This window comes from Arvicola amphibius, chromosome 10 (assembly GCF_903992535.2).
Source record: "Arvicola amphibius chromosome 10, mArvAmp1.2, whole genome shotgun sequence".
NCBI lineage: Eukaryota > Metazoa > Chordata > Mammalia > Rodentia > Cricetidae > Arvicola > Arvicola amphibius.
The window spans coordinates 58933800-58952818 of record NC_052056.1 but is presented as its reverse complement, the minus strand read 5'-3'; the positions used below and the strand labels follow the sequence as shown (position 1 = coordinate 58952818).

At 41.2% G+C, this 19019-nt stretch overlaps 1 protein-coding gene across 6 annotated transcripts in view; it reads left to right on the top strand.

Annotated features, from left to right (window-relative positions):
* Mylk (myosin light chain kinase) overlaps positions 1-6318 on the top strand; it is a 249598-nt gene extending 243280 nt beyond the window's left edge. For all 6 annotated transcript variants that reach the window (XM_038344888.2, XM_038344886.2, XM_038344887.2 and 3 more), the window contains 2 exons: positions 1105-1236; positions 4209-6318. In XM_038344888.2, the coding sequence (XP_038200816.1) occupies positions 1105-1236; positions 4209-4459 (383 nt within the window). In that variant the 3' untranslated portion in view covers positions 4460-6318. The remainder of the gene's footprint in view (positions 1-1104; positions 1237-4208) is intronic.
* Positions 6319-19019: the final 12701 nt, after the last annotated feature.

Below are 19019 nucleotides of genomic sequence, written 5' to 3'. Positions count from 1 at the left end.
AATTAGCTCATACAGGCCAGGTTCTGTGACAGAGTCTATGCAGCTGAAACATGTGGCCTGGGCAGACTGGTCAGTAGGCCCTTCCTGGAACTGATAGAGCTAACTCCTTGCTGCCACATGCAAGAAGCTGCCTGTAGTCATCTCCACAGTGAGGGCCTTGACCTCTCGGTGCTTTGAGTGCACGCAGGAATGGTTCTTTTCTTCTTGAGCCAGACAGCCCCCATGTTCACTGTGGGGAAGCTTCTGTTACCCACAGGTGGGAAATAAGTTGAGAATGGTTTCGTGCACAGGGTGGGGTAGCTGGCTGCTATGGAGCATCCTTATAGCTAGAGACAGTCTGCAGTCCTCTGCTGCTCCTCCAGATGAGCCAGAAATAGCCCAGGGGGACAGGAGAGGACATGGGAGCTCCTCCGAGGCTCGGTTGTTCCCCGAACCTGTCCCATGTTCTAGCCTGCAGCTGTGCTTCTTGAGAGCTGTATAGGTTTGGGCCACAGAACTCTGATGAGTTACCAGTGCTCTCTACAGCTTTCTCAGAAGCCAGTGAGGGACCTACAACAGCAGAAGAACTAGGATACCAAGATCAGAAAGGGGTAGATTCCGTCCTTCTCACACCCTCAGCCGAATCCTGAAGACCGGGAAGTTCGGCCAAAAATCCTTTTTAAAGATGACTTTCTTTTTCAATGTGTCAGCATCAGGGAAGGGGGAGGCTGAGCAGTTCCCTGTTTTGGGCACAGTACTCTCTGCTGCCAAAATCCATTTGGCAGCAGGCCAATTCATCCCCAGGAGAAAGTCGTGCTATGATTCACTTCCCTAAGCTGCACTATTTTCTAAATTATAGCAAGTTTAAAAAGAAAGAGACAGAGAGAGAGACAGAGACAGAGACAGAGACAGAGAGAGAAGAGGAGAGGAGAGGAAAAAGAGAGAAGGGAAGAGAGAGGAGAGGAGAGGAGAGGAGAGGAGAGGAGAGGAGAGGAGAGGAGAGGAGAGGAGAGGAGAGGAGAGAGAGGGGGGAGAAGGAAAAAAAGAAAAGAAAGAAGGCATTAATTAAACTCAGGGAGGGAACAAGGAATGAAGACATGACCTGGTCTCCTCTTGATATTTTAGAAGATGTCTCCCAGGCTTTCCTTGAGGCTGTTGCTGAGGAAAAGCCCCATGTGAAGCCCTATTTCTCTAAGACCATCCGTGACCTGGAAGTCGTAGAGGGAAGCGCTGCTAGATTTGACTGCAAGATTGAAGGTAAGCTGTGGCCAGGCCTTTCCTTACGATACATGGTGATGGCTGTACATGAGAGCTTGGGCAAGACGTTAGGCCTCTGCTGCCTTCAGTGATAGGAACAGTCAAACCCCAGAGGGACACTGGGTCCCTTTGCTCCAAAAGGGCCAGCCTCTGCTCGCCCGACTGCTATTCAGTGACTTTCCCACAGCCCTAGTTGACATTTCGCCATACCAGCCACTAGGCCTACGTGAACCACCTTGGACCTCCTTAGCTGTGGGACACGTGTAACAGGGACTTTGGAGGCACTGAGAAGCATGTGGGTTGCCCATAAGAGGCTCTGCAAGGACTGTTGGCACGGGAGTCCAGCCACCGGAGTCAGCCAGCTTAACTGCTTGTCTGCAGGCTGTGTGACCTTGGGTGGTGAGCGAACGGCCACTGAGTGCAGGCCCCTCATTTGGTAAATGATATCTGATATCTGGAGTGGTTCTAGGGGTTCTGCGAGGCCCCGTGTGTGAAAGTAAAAACCTGTTAATTCTTTAAAGAGGTTTTAGGATATAGAAAGAAACGAAATGGAAGGTTTGTCAGAGCAAGGGCATGTGCAGCAGTTTACAGTAAGGAAAAACTTGGGCCCTCCACATCCGGAGCCAACCTCCGTTTGTCCTCTCTTCCTTGTGTGGTGTCTCTGTTCCTGGGAGTCAGGCAACCACATAGTAGTGAGCGACAAAGGCCTCAGGAATCGTAGCACAGGTCCCAAGGAATTAGCAGAGTTGAAGACAAAAGCCATTCTGTTTCAGCAGATTACAACATTTTGAAAAGGTAGGGTGACAGGATAAGACAGGCCGCTTGGCTTCAGGGCTTTGCTAACATGTGCCCACGAAGTGCAGGGTTATCTCCTATTCTGGTTTGACCAAGTAAAGCAGAAAAACTTACCAAGCAGCTTCCCCGAGGTCACATAGCCCAGTACTTTTGTGTGGTTCTCCAGCACTGGGGCGCTCAGTTCCTTTTGGGTAAAGTAGCCGTGTATTAGGAAGGAAGAAGCAATCTTTCTTTCTCCATCTTCTTTTTAAAAAGTGGATGCTTTTATAACAAAGAAAACAGAGAGCAGTCAATTCAGGAAAGGATCTGATATGACATTACTCTAGAGCTGAGGGTGTAACCCAGCGGAAGAGAGAGCAGCTGCCTGACAGTGTGTGAGGGCCTGGGTCCAGTCCCCTCTAATGCGCACATGCACGTGCATGCGTACACACACACATACACTGACTAGCATGATCATTTTTTGGAGACGGGGTTCGTTGACCTGCCGTGACCAGGCCTTGGGGGAGAAGAACAATTAGGAGCACTGTGGGAACTTAGGGAGGGCTGCTTAAAATGAACTAGCATGAGAAGGGGCTGCCGTGCACAGGATGGGGGTGAGCGTGGCAAGGTGTCAGAGGAGTCAATCCCCTAAACAAGGGGACGTTAGACTTCTATACCTTGTTGGGGAGGCGGGGAGCGTTGGTGAGAAGTTCCATGCCATGGCAGGTCTTGAAGCAAAGGTCTCGGTAGGACCTTTGCTCTCAAAGCAGCAGGCCCCCAGTCTAACAGATGTGTCTCCTGTGGTAACGAGCAGGTCTTGACATTGGGGACTCTGCGGACAGCTCTGGAGTGAGGCCTGTCATTCAGATCCTCACTGGACCTCCCGGGGGATTTTATCCTTTGAAATGTGGAAACGTGTCATGGCAGTGTGGCTATCATCTGTTGTGCTTTTTCTCTTTGAAATGATCTTCTTGGTATTTGCAGAACTTCCGACTACAGCCCTGATGCAAAACTCAAGCATATGGACGCTGTTCTGATAAAAGCAAAATTACCCTGGGAAGGAATGCTAGAATTCTTGGGCTTTGTGTATAATTTTTATACTACCAGCGGCTACAGGGTTTTTTTTTTTTTCATCTAAAAATACCTCTACAAAATTTAGGAACAAGTTGTTGTAGTACATTATGTATTTAAAAATACACATAGGCAAAGTTGGTGATGGATGTGTACACACAGAATTTTAAAATATATAGTACACATATATTTACGTGTTTTTATTCCATATAGAGACATGACTAGTGCCTAACATGAGGCCAGCCACTGGGATCCATCCCTAGTGACACACAAGCAGATTACCTGTTTGGGGTCAGACTAAGCTGGGCAGTGGTGGCACATACCTTTAATGCCAGCACTCACTCGGGAGGCAGCGGCAGGCAGATCTCTGTGAGTTCAAGGCCAGCCTGGTATACAGAGTGATTTCCAGGGCAGCTAGGGCTGTTACACAGAGAAACCCTGTCTTGAAAAAAAAAAAAAAAAGATAGGTTTTCTTTTTCTTCGCAGTATTACCAGCTCCCGTCTGCTGCTTTGTATAGCCATTATTTGTTGTATGGAGTTAATATTTGCATATAATAAATTCATCCATTCTAGATTTACAGCTGAACTGTCTCACAAATTCACATCATGTAATAACTGTCACAACCCAATTTTAGAATGTGTGTGCAACTCCAAAAAGATCCCTTGTACCTGTTTTTTATAACTTTTAATTCAAATTTAAGTTAAACTTTTATACATTTAATTTTTAGACATTTTACTTTCATCGATATGCCTAGCCTTAGTTATACAGTTAGAATTTAGACATTTCTGGACTACACTCTGCCATCTGACAGTGAGGCATTGTCATTCAGGGTGCACACCTGTAATCTCAGCACTCAAAAGGCTGAGGCAGGGGGTTTGAAAGTTGGAAACTAACCAGAGCTTCAAACCAAGACCCTGTCTCAAACAAAAACAAACTTAGACTATTCTATTTGAGGTTTAAGAAATGAGTCTTTACAGCATATGTCTGTACTCTGGCGTAAATATGGAAATGTACCCTATGAGCCAACATAGGTTTTAATCAACAGAGGTAGCTTGAGAGCCACTTGATGTTGATAAGAATTTCTGCTAACAGGTTCTGCAACTTGTGTTTTCTCCCTGTGCCGTAGGATACCCAGACCCCGAGGTTGTCTGGTTCAAGGATGACCAGTCAATCAGGGAGTCCCGCCACTTCCAGATAGACTACGACGAAGATGGGAACTGCTCTCTAATTATTAGCGATGTCTGCGGGGATGATGATGCCAAGTACACCTGCAAGGCTGTCAACAGCCTCGGCGAAGCCACCTGCACTGCGGAGCTCATTGTGGAAACCATGGAGGAAGGGGAAGGGGAAGGAGGGGAGGAAGAGGAGGAAGAGTGAAGCAGAGCCAAACAGACGCAGTTCCTAAGTCATTTTAAAAGGACTAGTTCTTTAAAGCTCAGAAAACTCGAGATAGAAAAAGCACCTCGTGTGGTAGATTAGTTAGGTCATTCGGGGGTTGACTCCTCAGCAACAGCAGTTAATACCCAGCAGCGTCATGTTATTGACGGGCATTAATTTGAATTAGATAGCACCTGAAGACGCCAGTGCAGCTAGATTCCATGGCGGGGGGCGGGGGGGAGGAGGGGGGGGGGGTCACCAGCAACTTCTCTAACCAATTCGATTTTAGAGAGAAAATAACTAAAAGGGATATTTACCTGGGAAAAGTCATAATTTCCCAACTGAATACACTCCTGTAAAGTAAAGCCACCACCAGGGCCCTGAGCTTCCTGCTGTAGCTCAGCCCAGATTCCCTGGAGGTAGAATGCCTCTTTATCCCTCCCACCCCACCCCCACCCTGGTCCAGAGAACCAGCCTCATCCCACAGTACAGTGTCTCATTCTGAAAGCCATTGAGCCACCCTTACTCGGGAGGCAGGCAGCCTTCCAACTCCCCACTTTCAACCCTCCCATTTCTCTCTGCATTCTACCTGCCAGTTCCCCTGGCTCTGAAGTTGGCATGAGTTGCAGCAATGAGGACATTAATTACGTTTCTTACATCCTGAAAACAGGTCCCCTGCTCATGAGTGACTCTGGCTTCCTTGGGGAAATAAAATCTCCTTTCCTCTAAAATCCACAGGAAACTAAACCCACCCCTCTTTGCAGGCCTCGGGCAGTTTCAGACATTTGCCTGAGAATCCATGGAGGAAAAAAGAAAAGATCCTTGCCAATGTGCTTTTCCCCTTAAGCCAGGATTCATATTTGTGCCATTAACAAACAATCAGCCTGCGTGTGCAGTGACTGTTTCTGCATCTGGATGTAGAAAGCCCAGTTTGCCGAAATGCTGGTTTTGATTATTTATTGGGCACTCTGAAACTGATTTCAACTGGTGAGCAACTGTAGAACTCGATGCACTTTGAAAGCTCCTTCCAGTCTGAGCTGAATACACCTTCATTCTCGGCGCTCCTCCAAGAGCTCGGCCTGCCTTCTGCGGCCCCACTATTGCTCCCTTCTTGAATGTGCATCAGTCCTGCCTTGCCCCCACCCCTGAGCTGTACTCTTAGATCTCATCCATGCACTCAGACTTGTATCTTTAGGAATTTTTAACTTTCTTTCACTTCGTTGGCACTTAATTTTTTTTCTTATGAAACTTTTTGGAGGTCATAAACAAAGACCATAAACTGATATCCTAGTATGTTTCTTCTGTGTGTGTGTGTGTGTGTGTGTGTGTAACATTCCAAATATTTTTTTCTTTTCCACTGTTTGGAAAGCACAGCAAGTTAATATTTCAAAGGAATTTTAAAATAGTTCCTTAAAAATCAATTTTTAATTACGTCTGTGCAATCCTACACAGTACCAACATTAGAAACTTGATATTTCTTAGTCTTCTTATCTTCCATTCTCCTTTGCCTGCTTTTCGTTGCTAGTTTCAAATTGCCAGTATTTTTCCCTTTTGGCTTCTTAAGCAGTTACAATATCTTTCATTATAGCCACAGTAGTGCCACAGTTTATCATAATAATAAAGGGGTTTTAATTTGGTTTAGAGCATTCAAAGTGTTTTTCATCACTTTTGTGTTTATATTATAATCTTTGTGTGTCTGTTTTGTGTATGTGTGCATGGGTGGCTATTCGTGTGTTTATAGGTTAATGCCTTCCTGGGACTGTATCAATGTGCTCTCAGTTTATTATGCCATCGAAATGGTGAATGAGAACGCTACAACTGCAGTTAGCTCACGATTTTTAATAAAGGGTACCACAGTGCATGGTGTTTGTCCTGTCTTTGTAGTCTTCTCTTCTCTTGGTGCTAATTGCAGAGTCTGTGGGTTCATCTTGTAATTACAGCCAAACACTGTGCTGCATAATTATGAAGAATTGGCTTCTAGAGCTGGGGAGTTGCCTCAGCCGGTAAAGAGCTTGCAGCCCAAACACAAGGACTGCGTTCAGATCTTCAGCACCGGTTTCAAAGCCAGGCTCAGCAAAGGGCAGGTGTTACCCAGGCAGATGCCAGGAAGCTGGATGGTTAGCAGGCCTGGCCAATCAGTGAGCTCCAGGTTCAATGAGAGACTCTCTTAGAAAACAAACAAACAAAAACCAAAACAGAACGGAGAGCAACTGAAGTAGACAGCATGTCAATATCTGGCCGACACACAAACATGTAAACATGTACACACAAGCAAACACAAGAATTGGCTTATAAAGTTGTGCTTGACCTAGGATGAAAATTAATTAAGATAGCTCTCGTCTTTACAGGTGACCTGATTTACACTTTAGTTCAAAGTCTCTCTCAAGGATCAGTTTAGTAACTACCTTAGGAAGGATTTTTATATAGTTTTAGGATGTTACTACTGCTGCTTGTTTGAGATTTTTAAGAGTAGGTCTTACTTGCCTTCTGAGTTCTTTCATGCTGCACAATAGTCTTCATGTTAGAGGTCACAGCCCTGTGAGTTTCTGTTAGTGACCTCTGATAAACTTTCACAAGACACCATTTGGCTCTGCTGAACCAAATTTCTCTTTCATTGACCATAAGTAAAGGAGGGGACTACAAATTAAGTCATCATGATCATTCACATTAACTGATATCTGTTAGGCAGACATCTTGATCGCCGGTTAGGAGTTAGGTTGCTGCTGTAAGGCAGTGAATCTCAACCTTCCTAATGCTGGGACCCTGTCCTCATGCTGTGGTGACCCCCAGCCATAAAATTATTTTTGTTGCTACTTCATTACTGTAATTTCGATATTGTTATGAATCACACTGTAAATATCTGATGTGCAGGATATCCGATGGGCAATCCCTGTGCAAGGGTCATTCAACCCCGAAGGGATCACCACCCACAGGTTGAGAGCCGCTGCTCTAGAACTGTTCTACAGTGTTTCTCTGGGGCTCTGTTAGCAAAAGAGCCTCAGATCAGCTTCACCAAACATTATCAAATAATCACACTGACAACATGGTGACACATGCCTTTAATCCCAGCACTCAGGAAGCAGAGGCAGGAAGATCGCTTGTGAGTTTGAGGCCAGCCTGATCTACATTGTGAGTTCCAGTCCAGCCAGGGCTACATGTGAGACCTTGTCTCAAAGAAAAAAAAACCAAACTAATAATAATCATAGAGTCTCTAGAAAGAATCTTGCATGTTCACTAAAGGCAAATGCTTGTGATACACTGAGATAGGATTTATCTGGTCAGTCGGCCAAGTGAAGCTATTTTCAAATTGGACTATCCTCAGAACTCAGGTGCCTGACTAAGGACACAGGTTCTATTCCTTCTATGAAAGCTGTTACTTACTATAGCTGGTATCTTGTACCTCAGTTTCACCACCTAGTAAATTAACATAAGAATAGCTCCTCATTCATAGGCCAATATAAAGAGTAACTGAATTCACGCACAGTCCCTGGGTCTGTGGAAGCCTCTACTCTGGCACACAGGTACTGAGTTTATGCAGAAACCTCTCCACCCCAAGGGAACTGATTGTAGATCTGTGGAAACATTCATTTTTCAAATGAATATTTAAAAAAGTTATAGGCTATGAAAGATGGGAAGAATTATTTAAATTCTATTCCAAAGAAAGATCTTTGACATTAAAATTCCCAAAGAAGAGTCATCGAAATTACCTTTTGAGCTGGCTAGTTTTGAGTCATTGTGACACAAGCTAGAGTCATCAGAGAGGAGGCAGTCACAATTGAGAAAATAGGAGGTCCTTCTGTATTTGTGTTGCTTTCGTTGGTTAATAAAGAAACTGCTTTGGGCCTGGTGATAGGGCAGAACTTAGGTAGGTGGGGAGACAGAGGAAGAAAGTCAGAGAGAGAGAACCGCCATGGAGCTGCCAGAATCAGATGTGCTAAATCTTTCCCGATAAGCCACGAACTGGTGGTGATACACAGATTAACAGAAATGGGTTAAATCAAGATGTGAGAGTTAGCCAATAAGAGGCTAGAGATAATGGGCCAGGTAGTGTTTAAATGAATACAGTTTCTGTGTGATTATTTTGGGTGTAAGCTAGCCGGGCGGCCCTGCTCTCCCTACCACAAGAAAATTCCATAAGATCCAACTGTAGGCAAACATGTAGGGAACTTTAATTAGTGATTGATGGGGGAGGCTCAGTCCATTGTGGATGGTGAACCCCTGGGTAGGTAGTTCTGGGTTCTAAAAGAAAGCAGGCTAAGCAAGCCAGTAAGCAGCATGTCTTCGTGACTTCTGCTCCTGCCTCCATGTTCCTGTTCTGCTTGAGTTCCTGCTCTCACTGCTTTTGATAATGAACTGTTCTGTGGAACTGTGAGTGAAATGAACCCTTTATTCCCCAAGTTGGTTTTGGTCATGTTTTTTTCATCATGGCAATAGTAACCCTAAGACATCTATGCAAATATATAAATATACATATATACACATATATACATACATATATATATACATATATATACACACACATATATATACATATATACATACATATACATACATATACATATATATATATATATATATATATATATATATATATATATATATATATAGTTCCTAGGAGTAGTGATGGTACTACTCCTCTACTAATAAGAGGTTTTAACTTCCTGTCTCACAGCACTCCTCCCTTGAAGGAGTAGAGCATTCCTGAAGTTAGGAGTCTTCCTTTACAATCAGTAGTCCTTAATCGTTAAAGGACTAGAACATACCTGAACGCATGTGTCTACCTTTACAATCAGTAGAGTTCACTTCTTGACTTCAATCACATTTAACCTTTATCCCAAAAAGTTTCCTGCTTTAATGGATATTTACAAAAGCAAATTCACATTCATTTGCTTTCTGTCTGAATATTAACCACAGGACAAACAGGTTACTATACAGAGGAAAAAGCTAAATACATATCTTTTCAAAGCTGTCTAGAAAGCTCAAAACAAGAGACTTCTATTTTCTGGGGCACTGGAAGATGAAGAATTTCAGAAATAGGGAGTTGCCAGAGTAGGGAGAAGGCCAAACATGAGCTGCTAATATAAGCAGTTACTCTATAGTCTCCAGAACCTCTGTTGAACTGATCATTAAAGAAGGCATTTTTTAAAGTTATAATCCCTTGGGATATGAAATCCATCAGAAGTTTGGAAGGTAAAAATAACTTTCCACAGAGAAAGAAGCCATGCTAATGAAAAATGAATTCATCAAGCACTTGTAGCACAAATAATCAAAACCAGGGACAAACACTGGGGTTCAAGCTGAAGATCAGAAAATCCACTAGAGAAGTCTTACCTCTACCAAGACTGGGCAACTGCAGACTGAGCCCTAAGCCTCTGTTTCCTCCTGTCTTATATTCCCCTTTAGTGTTGGGATTAAAGTTGTGTGACTCCCTAGTGTTGAGATTAAAGGTGTAAATCACCACCACCTGGATTTCTTTCTGCATTGATGCTGTGTAGCCCACAGTAGCCTTTAACTCACAGAGAACCTTTTGCCTCTGTCTCCCAAATACTGGAATTAAAGAAAGGTGTGTGACACCACTGCCTGGCCTCTAGTGGCTTAGTTTTACCCTCTGATCTTCGGGCAAGCTTTATTTATTAAAACATAAGATATTACTATATTTCCCTTTTTGCTCTAAAATAAAAAAGGCTATAACTGATATAAGAAAAATTATATACAATAATACAATAACTATATATAATATATGCAGGCAATAAATACATCAACAATGTCTAGTCCATTTGCATTTGACAACTCCAGAGAAAATACTCTTTATCTATCCTATCTTGGTGAGTCCAAAGTCTTGTGCCTAATTTACTTTCTATCATAACTTAATTTCTGTGTCTGGTAAACAAGGAAAACTATAACTATAAATATCTAGTCTTCAACTCCTTCAGAGATACAAGAAGGAAATAATATTAATTGAGTAAGCAGGAAATGTGAGCAAGTGACTTCCAAAAAATGTGAGAAATGACAGACAGCCACCCTAAGTTCCTCTAAAATGTTGAATAATCCATCTTTGGCATATAGGTTCTAGAACATCTGACAGACTTTTCTATGAAGCAGGGTTTGTGGAGGACTGTCTCACCTTGTCTGGGCAAGGCTTGGCAGTCACTCTCTTTTGTGTCCTGTTTGTCCCATTAGGGTCAGCATACTGTCAGCAACCAAGGCAAGGGCACTTTCTTGCCCAGTGGTTTACTTTTGCCACAGAGAAAGCAAGCTCCATGTGGAGTTTCTTTGACACCCATCATCTTCTCTGAAGTAGATTGGTGCTGCCAGGAGCAGACATGTCTCATTGTCATAAAAAAGAAAAAAAACAGATGTTATTAAAACATCTTAAAGGTCACATTCTGTAGATCTCTGGAAGTGTTTGAATATGACCTGTCTATCTAAAATATATCTCTGTTTGACCTTGAAAACATAACTGTGACTACAAGTTCAATTATAATAGGTGACTAACTACTAACTTGCATTTCCTTATTATCCTAAACAATTAGTAATAATAAGTTTCAAGGACTAGAAATTTTCATTACATTGTTATATGAGTTATATAGGTACAATACCTTGAACAAGAATAGAAATGTGTATACAGTATGTTCTAACAAAATTAATCTCAAATTTGTATCAATACACAAAATTTGTATTCAATATACAAAAGTCCAATTCAATGTAAAACATTTAAAACTAGTAGTTGCTTTTTTTTTTTTTTTGTTTTTTGTTTTTTCGAGACAGGGTTTCTCTGTGGCTTTGGAGCCTGTCCTGGAACTAGCTCTTGTAGACCAGGCTGGTCTCGAACTCACAGAGATCCGCCTGCCTCTGCCTCCCAAGTGCTGGGATTAAAGGCATGCGCCACCACCGCCCGGCTTAGTAGTTGCTTTTTAAAAGCAGATTCAATAATCTACCTTTTTATCTTATTATAGCTACATATATCTCCCTTTTTTCTTTTCAAAACAAATGGCACCCAAAACATTTGGCAAGAATTTCCACATAAAGCCTGAGAAAACTTTGAAAAAAAGATTCTAGGCAGCCAAGAACAGAATCAAGCGCTGCTTCTTGGTAATCATCTTTACTCTTGCAGATTCTGTTTACTGTTTGCAAGCAGAGGTGTGGCTTCTCTAAGAAATGCTCCTGACTCAGCCTTAGCAGCAAAAACCACACGGTGGCTCTTGTAAAAGGCCCTGCCTGTCAGGCAGTGGTGATGCATGACTTTAATCCTAACACTCAAGAGGCAGAGGCAGGCAGATCTCCGTGAATTCGAGGCCAGCCTGTCTACAAAATCTAGTTCTGGGAAAGTTAGGGCTGTTACCGAGAGAAACCCTGTCTTGAAAAAAAAAGAGGCCCTGCCATCAAACAGTTAAATGGTCTTTATGAGCAGCAGCAGCAGCATGTTTCTTGGTGGTGGCTTGAACCTAGAAACTGCAGAGTTGTAAAAATGAACATGGCTCCTGCCAATGCTTCTGTCATGAAGCTAGACTTTCAGAGCCAGTCGCCAAAGCCGCTACTTTATCCTAGCCATGCCGCTTAGCAGATTAAAGTCTCATGTGACCAGAAAAGATAGAGGTATACAGTAAAGACAGAGTCAGATGAAAAAAAACCCTCTAAACTGTTTACATTGTGTTTAAAAATATACACAGGCTTGGGAAAGAAAAGAAAAATGATAGAGAAAGTCCTTTAAAAAATAGAGTTAAAAAAGACACATAAAGATGGAAAATATACAGAAATATACAGAAAGTCTGTAGGTTATTATGTTGTCTTTGAATCGTTTGACTGCTGAGGAAGGAACTGAGGAAGGACTTTTAGCAACAGCTGCTAAAAGTCATTTGATTATAAATGCTACTGGATTAATTTAACCTATATATTTTAAAAAATGCCTTGACTTCACAATTTAAGTCAAAAGATCTTACTTTGGACAAGAGGTTTTGCTTTTGTTTTCACAGGAAATAAGAGGCTGTGGATTCATTCTGGGTTAAGAAAAATAAGGTTTGATCAAGGAACACCCCCTGAAAAATCTCCAATGGGAACATTGGCCCAGATGATCTGACATTTCAGAGCACCTCTATTTCAGTTTCCTCTGCATTCTCCTCCAGAACAGACTCAAGATGACTAGCTGAGATAACCCAGCCTCACAGAATACTCCAGTCAGGACTTGACCATAATCCTAAGTTTTCTTTGGGTCCTCATAAGTTTATCAGCTCCCCCAATCAGCAAGAAGTAGCCTAGAGAACTATACCCACTTTCCCAAAAAAATGTATCATGGATGTTTGTCTTTGTTTATAATATTGGTTACAAGTTGTTATAGATAATGGTCAAGAAAAAAATCTAAACAAAGGAGATTAGATTTAGAGTTCTTGTTTTGAAAAGAAAAAAAGGGAAATGCTGTGGGATACTGCTCTTGTACACTGTAAAAGTTTGTTACTCATAATAGTTTAATAAAACACTGATTGGCCAGTAGCTAGGCAGGAAGTATAGGCAAGGAAACTAGTCTAAGAGAATGCTGGGAAAAGGAAAGACAGAGAGTCAGTCACTAGCCAGATACAGAGGAAGTAAGATGAGAATGCCTTACTGAGAAAAGGTACCAAGCCACATAGCTAAACATAGACAAGAATTATGGGTTAAATTGTAAGTGCGAGTTAATAATAATCCTGAGGTAATAGGCCAAACAGTTTCTTTGGGACTGAATGGCTGTGGGACCGAGTGGGGCAGAAACTTCCATCTACAAGCATTTGCACCCCTCTCACCTCTCCCAAGACAAGCAAGTGAATCTGTCCTGACAAGTTCACAAAGGGCTAGAGGATGGTAGAGTCAGGAACTGTGAAAGGGAGACTTGAGGGAATAGATGGCACAAACCAAAGCCTCCAAAGTCAAAGCCAAAAGACCAAAACAGATCAAGGCAGAGAGGAAGGGATTTTGGGGAGTTAGGGTAGGCATGGTAGTGAACCCGGCTACACAGCTTGAACACTTCAATAGCATCCATGCCAAGGGCAGGAAAGAGACTCAGCCTAGCGTGATGACAACTGCTTGATGACGGCATTTTAAAGACAGGCTGACTTCATGACTTGGCTGAACCAGCTAGGTGTCCATAACAACAGAAAAGTGGCATACTCATGTACCTAGAGCAGAGGCTTTTCATCTCCATTGGCCATAACTTGTTGTTTTAACCACAATCTTTATTTTCCCTGTAAAGTGGATTAGTAAAGGGTCATATTTCTGTTTCCACTAAGTTACATGTATACCAAAAGTAAATAGGTTTGTTCATAGACTTCTTAATGCCATTTATACATGTCATTGTAGTTACATGATCTGATTATTACATAAAGCAACAGCAACCGTAATGCTGAGGAGGACAGCAGTTGCTTCTGTAGGAGCTAAACTGAGACTTCTGATCCTGCCTGGCACAAGGAACACCTGTGTTAACTATCAGACCTCCCCAAACCTTATAAAATAAAATCAAAGGAGTGAAAAGCATGAAGCCACCAGGGCAGAGGATGGATGGAGTGATGATAATTAAATAAAAATGACAGGTCATTGGCTTGCACTAAGTTCCAACACTAGGGTCTCATAGGCCAAGCCAAAAAACAGACAGGAGGCATTCACCCTAAAAGCTTAGGCAACCATACTTCACCAAATCTATTTAACTGAGAAATTAAGCTGAGAATGTAGCCCTATGTTAGAGCACTTACCTAACATGTGTAAGGTTCTGGGTTCAAACCCCAGCAAATTAATTAATTAAAATGTGCCTAAAGTAAATTGATGTTAAGCAACCCCTTAGTTTTTATTGCTCAGTTTTCCTAAGTTAAAAAAAGTAACTTTTTACTTTTGTCTTTATTTCTCCAGGCTTTTCCCATCTATAAAATCAGTCTCCTCAGAGACTCCAACCCAAGGAAGTTGGCTACATCAACAAAAACACAGACAATTGATGATCTCACAGCAACAAATCCCAAAAAAGGGGAAAACACACAAATTAACATCACCAAGAACAAAAATTAAATTAACAGGAGATAACAATCACTGGTCATTAATATCCCTTAATATAAATGGACTCAACCCACCTATAAAAAGACACAGGCTAACAGACTGAATATGAAAAGAGAATTTATCCTTCTGCTGCATACAAGAAACACACCTCAACCTCAAAGACAGACATCACCTCCGAGTAAAGGGTTGGGGAAAAATTCCAATCAAATGAACCTAAGAAATAAGCTTGTGTAGCTATCCTAATATCTAACAAAATAGACTGAAACTAAAATCAATCAAAAGAGACAAAGAAGGACACTTCATATTAGTCACAGGAAAAATCCATCAAGACAAAATCCCAATACTGAACATCTATGCCCCCAATACAAGGGCATCTTCATATGTAAAAGAAACACTTCTAAAGCTTAAATCATACATTAAATCCCACACACTGTTAGTGGGAGACTTCAACACTCCACTCTCACCAATGGATAGGTCAGTCAAACAAAAAATGAACAGAGAAATAAGAGAACTACCAGATGTTGTGAATCAAGTGGACTTAACAGACATCTATAGAATATCCCATCCAAACATAAAAGAACATACCTTCTTCTCAACACTTCAGGGAACCTTCTCAAAAAAATGATCACATACTCAGTAAGTCAACAGATACAAAAACATTGGAATAGCCATAGCTTAAAACTAGAATTCAACAGCAATACTAATTCCAGAAAGCCCACAAACACGTGGAAATTAAACAATGCTCACTTGAATCATCAATGGGTCAAGGAAGAAATAAAGGGGGAAATTAAAGACTTCCTAAAATTCAATGAAAATGGCCACACCACGTACCTAAACTTATGGGACACAACGAAAGTAGTGTTAAGAGGAAAGTTCATAGTACTAAATGCCTACATAAAGAAACTGGAAAGATACCACACTAGTGAATTAACAGAACATTCGAAAACTTTAGAACAAAAAGAAGCAAACTCACCAAAGAGAACTAGACGGCAGGAAATAATCAAATTGAGAGCTGAAATCAACAAAATAGAAACAAAAAAAGCAATACAATCAATGAAAAAGGAGTTGATTCTTTGAGAAAATCAACAAAATAGACAAATTTTTATCCAAACTAACCAAAAGGCAGAGAGAGAATATCCAAATTAACAAAATCAGAAATGAAAAGGGGACATAACAACAGACATGGAGGAAATCCAGAGAATCATCAGGTCATGTTTCGAAAGCCTGTACTCCACAAAATTAAAAAACTTAAAGGAAATGGACGACTTTCTGGATAAATATCACTTACTAAAATTAAATTAAGACCAGATAAGCAAATTAAACACACCTATAACTGCTGAAGAAATAGAAACAGTCATCAAAAGTCTCCCAACCAAAAAAAGCCCAGGACTAGATGGTTTCAGCTCAGAATTCTACAAGATTTTCAAAGAAGAACTAATATCAATACTTCTCAAATTGTTCCATACAATAGAAACAGAAGCAACATTGTCAAACTCTTTTTATGAGGCTACAATTACCCTGATACCCAAACCACAGAAAGACATTACTAAGAAAGAGAATTACAGACCAATCTCACTCATGAACATTGATGCAAAAATACTAAATAAAACACTGGAAAATCGAATCCAAGAACACATCAGAACCATCATCCATCAAGTCAGCTTCATTCCAAAGATTTGGGAATGGTTCAACGTACAAAAATCTGTCAACATAATCCACCATATAAACAAACTGAAAAATAAAACCACATGACTATCTCATTAGATGCTGAAAAAACTTTCGACAAAATACAACATCCCTTCATGATAAAGGTCTTGAAGAGAGCAGGGATACGAGGAACATACCTAAACATAATAAAGGCAATATACAGTAAGGCAACAGCCAACATCAAACAAAATGAATAGAAACTCAAAGCGATCCCACTGAAATCAGGAACAAGAAAAGGTTGTCCACTCTCTCCATATCTATTCAATATAGTTCTTGAGGTCCTAGCTAGAGCAATGAGACAATAAAAGGAGATCAAGGGGATATAAATCAAAAAAGAAGAAGTCAAACTCTCACTATTTGCTGATGATATGATAGTTTACATAAATGATCCCAAAAATTCTACCGAGGAACTTCTAAAACTCATGAACACCTTCAGTAATGTAGCAGGATACAAGATTAACTAAAAAAAAAAAATCAGTAGCCCTCCTGTACACAGACTATAAATGGGCTGGGAAAGAAATCAGAGAAACATCACCCTTCACAATAGCCACAAATAGCATAAAATATCTTGAAGTAACTCTAAACAAACAAGTGGAAGACTTGAATGACAAGAACTTTAAATCTTTGAAGAAAGAAATTAAAGAAGACACCAGAAAGTGGAAAGATCTCCCATGCTCTTGGGTAGGTAGAATTAACATAGTAAAAATGACAATATTACCAAAAGCAATCTACAGATTCAATGCAATGCCCATCTAAATTCCAGCAAAATCATTCACATACCTCAAAAGAATGGTATTCAACTTCATATAGAAAAGCAAAAAACCCAGGATAGCAAAACAATCCTGTACAATAAAAGAATTTCTGGAAGCATCGCAATCCCTGACTTCAAACTTTACTACAGAGCTACAGTACTGAAAACAGTCTGGTATTGGGATAAAAACAGACAGGAAGATCAATGGAACTGAATAGAAGACCCCAATATTAATCCACACACTTTCGAACACCTGATTTTTGACAAAGAAGCAAAAAATATCAAATGGGAAAAAGAAAGCATATTTAATAAATGGTGCTAGTATAACTGGATATCAAAATGTAGAATGAAAATAGATCCATATCTATCGCCATGCACAAAACTCAAGTCCAAATGGATCAAACCTAGACCACAATGAGGACTCTAAAAGAGAGACATACATGGATCTAATCTATATGGGAAAAAAACAAGACAAGATCTCCTGAGTAAATTGGAAACCTGGGGACCTTGGGAGAGGGTTGAAGGGGAGCGGAGTGGCAGGGAGGAGAGCAGAGAAAAATGTAGAGCTCAATAAAAATTAATTTTAAGAAACCCAGTCTCCTCTGCCCAGCATTGCTCAACTCTAGACCTAAAGGTAAAGCCAGTGGCGATCCATAAACTAACCTAGAATTTGTATGCATATAAACTCATAAATGTGTTTGTACTCGTGTGTATGGAGGCCAGGGGTTGCTAGCATGTGTCTCCTTCCAGTTGCTCTCCTCCTTATTGTGGGGGCAGAATGGCTCCCTGCATCTGGAGTTCGCTGATTGGCTAGACTTTTGGCCAGCAATCTACTGGGCTCCTCCTGTGGCCACTCCCCGAGACCTGGGTTCATACATCACCACATCCTGCTAAAAAGGGTGGGACTCCAAACTCAGGTTCTCTTGCTTTTAGAACAAGCAGTTTGCTGACTGAACCATCTCTCCAGCTCCCCAAACTGTAGATTTCTATTGTTAACAAAGTTACAGGATATACAGACCGAGAGTTAGTACTAAATTTCTGCTCTGCAGTTGTCAACAGAGACAGGAAAAAAAAAGAAAAAAGAAAAAAAAAAAACATTCCAGAAAGCAAAGTGATTCCAACCACAGAATTACAAAAGCAGTGAAAGTGGACATCAGTGCCTCTTGCTCATATGACAGATGGCAGTCCCTCCCCCACTGTGGCAGAAAAAGGGATATAGAAAGGTTGTGGCCTGGCAGACAACAGGCTCACTGGAGGGGCAAAGGGACCACAGAGAAAACATGGGGGTTGGCAGAAGGGTTACATACTGAACCTTGAACTCTAGCCCTCTCCCACTGGGTGCCTGCCAGAACTCTGACTGCCAGGACTGGATACAGAACATGTAGACTCATGTGCAAAATAAAAACATGGGGTCCTTGTTTTTTTTTGTTTTTGTTTTTGAATTTCAAAACAGGGTAAGGAGATAGCTTAGTCAATAAAGTGCTTGCTTTGAAAACATGAGAATTTAAGTTCAAAACCCAGAACCTGTTGTGGGATATTTGTTTAACTAGCCAAAGATTGTTGCATCTGTTAATGTTGCATTTGTTTAACTAGGTAAAGATGTGTTGCTTTTGTTTATGTTACATTTGTTTAACTAGGTAAAGATGTGTTGCTGTTTTAATCTTGTCTGTCTAAGGCACCTGATTGGTCTAATCAAAAGCTGAACAGCCAATAACTAAACAGAGGAGGAATAGGCGAGCTATCGGGCAGAGAGAAAAGGGTCTAGCCAGCCAGCCAGCCATGGAGGAAGCAGGAAAGCAGGGTGGACAAGTACATAGATGAGGTAAGCAAGCCTCATGTGGCACATAGGTGAATCGAAATGGGATAATTTAAGATTAAAAAGAAAAAAAAACACTAGCTAGAAATAAGCCTAAGTTAAAGCCAAGCTTTTATAATTAATAATAAATCTCCATGTCATGATTTGGGGGCCTGCTATGAGAACCCACATTTAAAAAGCCAGGTGGGGTGCCTGGGAGAACCGTCATAAACATTCTTACTCAGTCTTGGGCCATGTGTGCAACAGTTCCATGCAGCCAGGCAAGACGAGCCCAC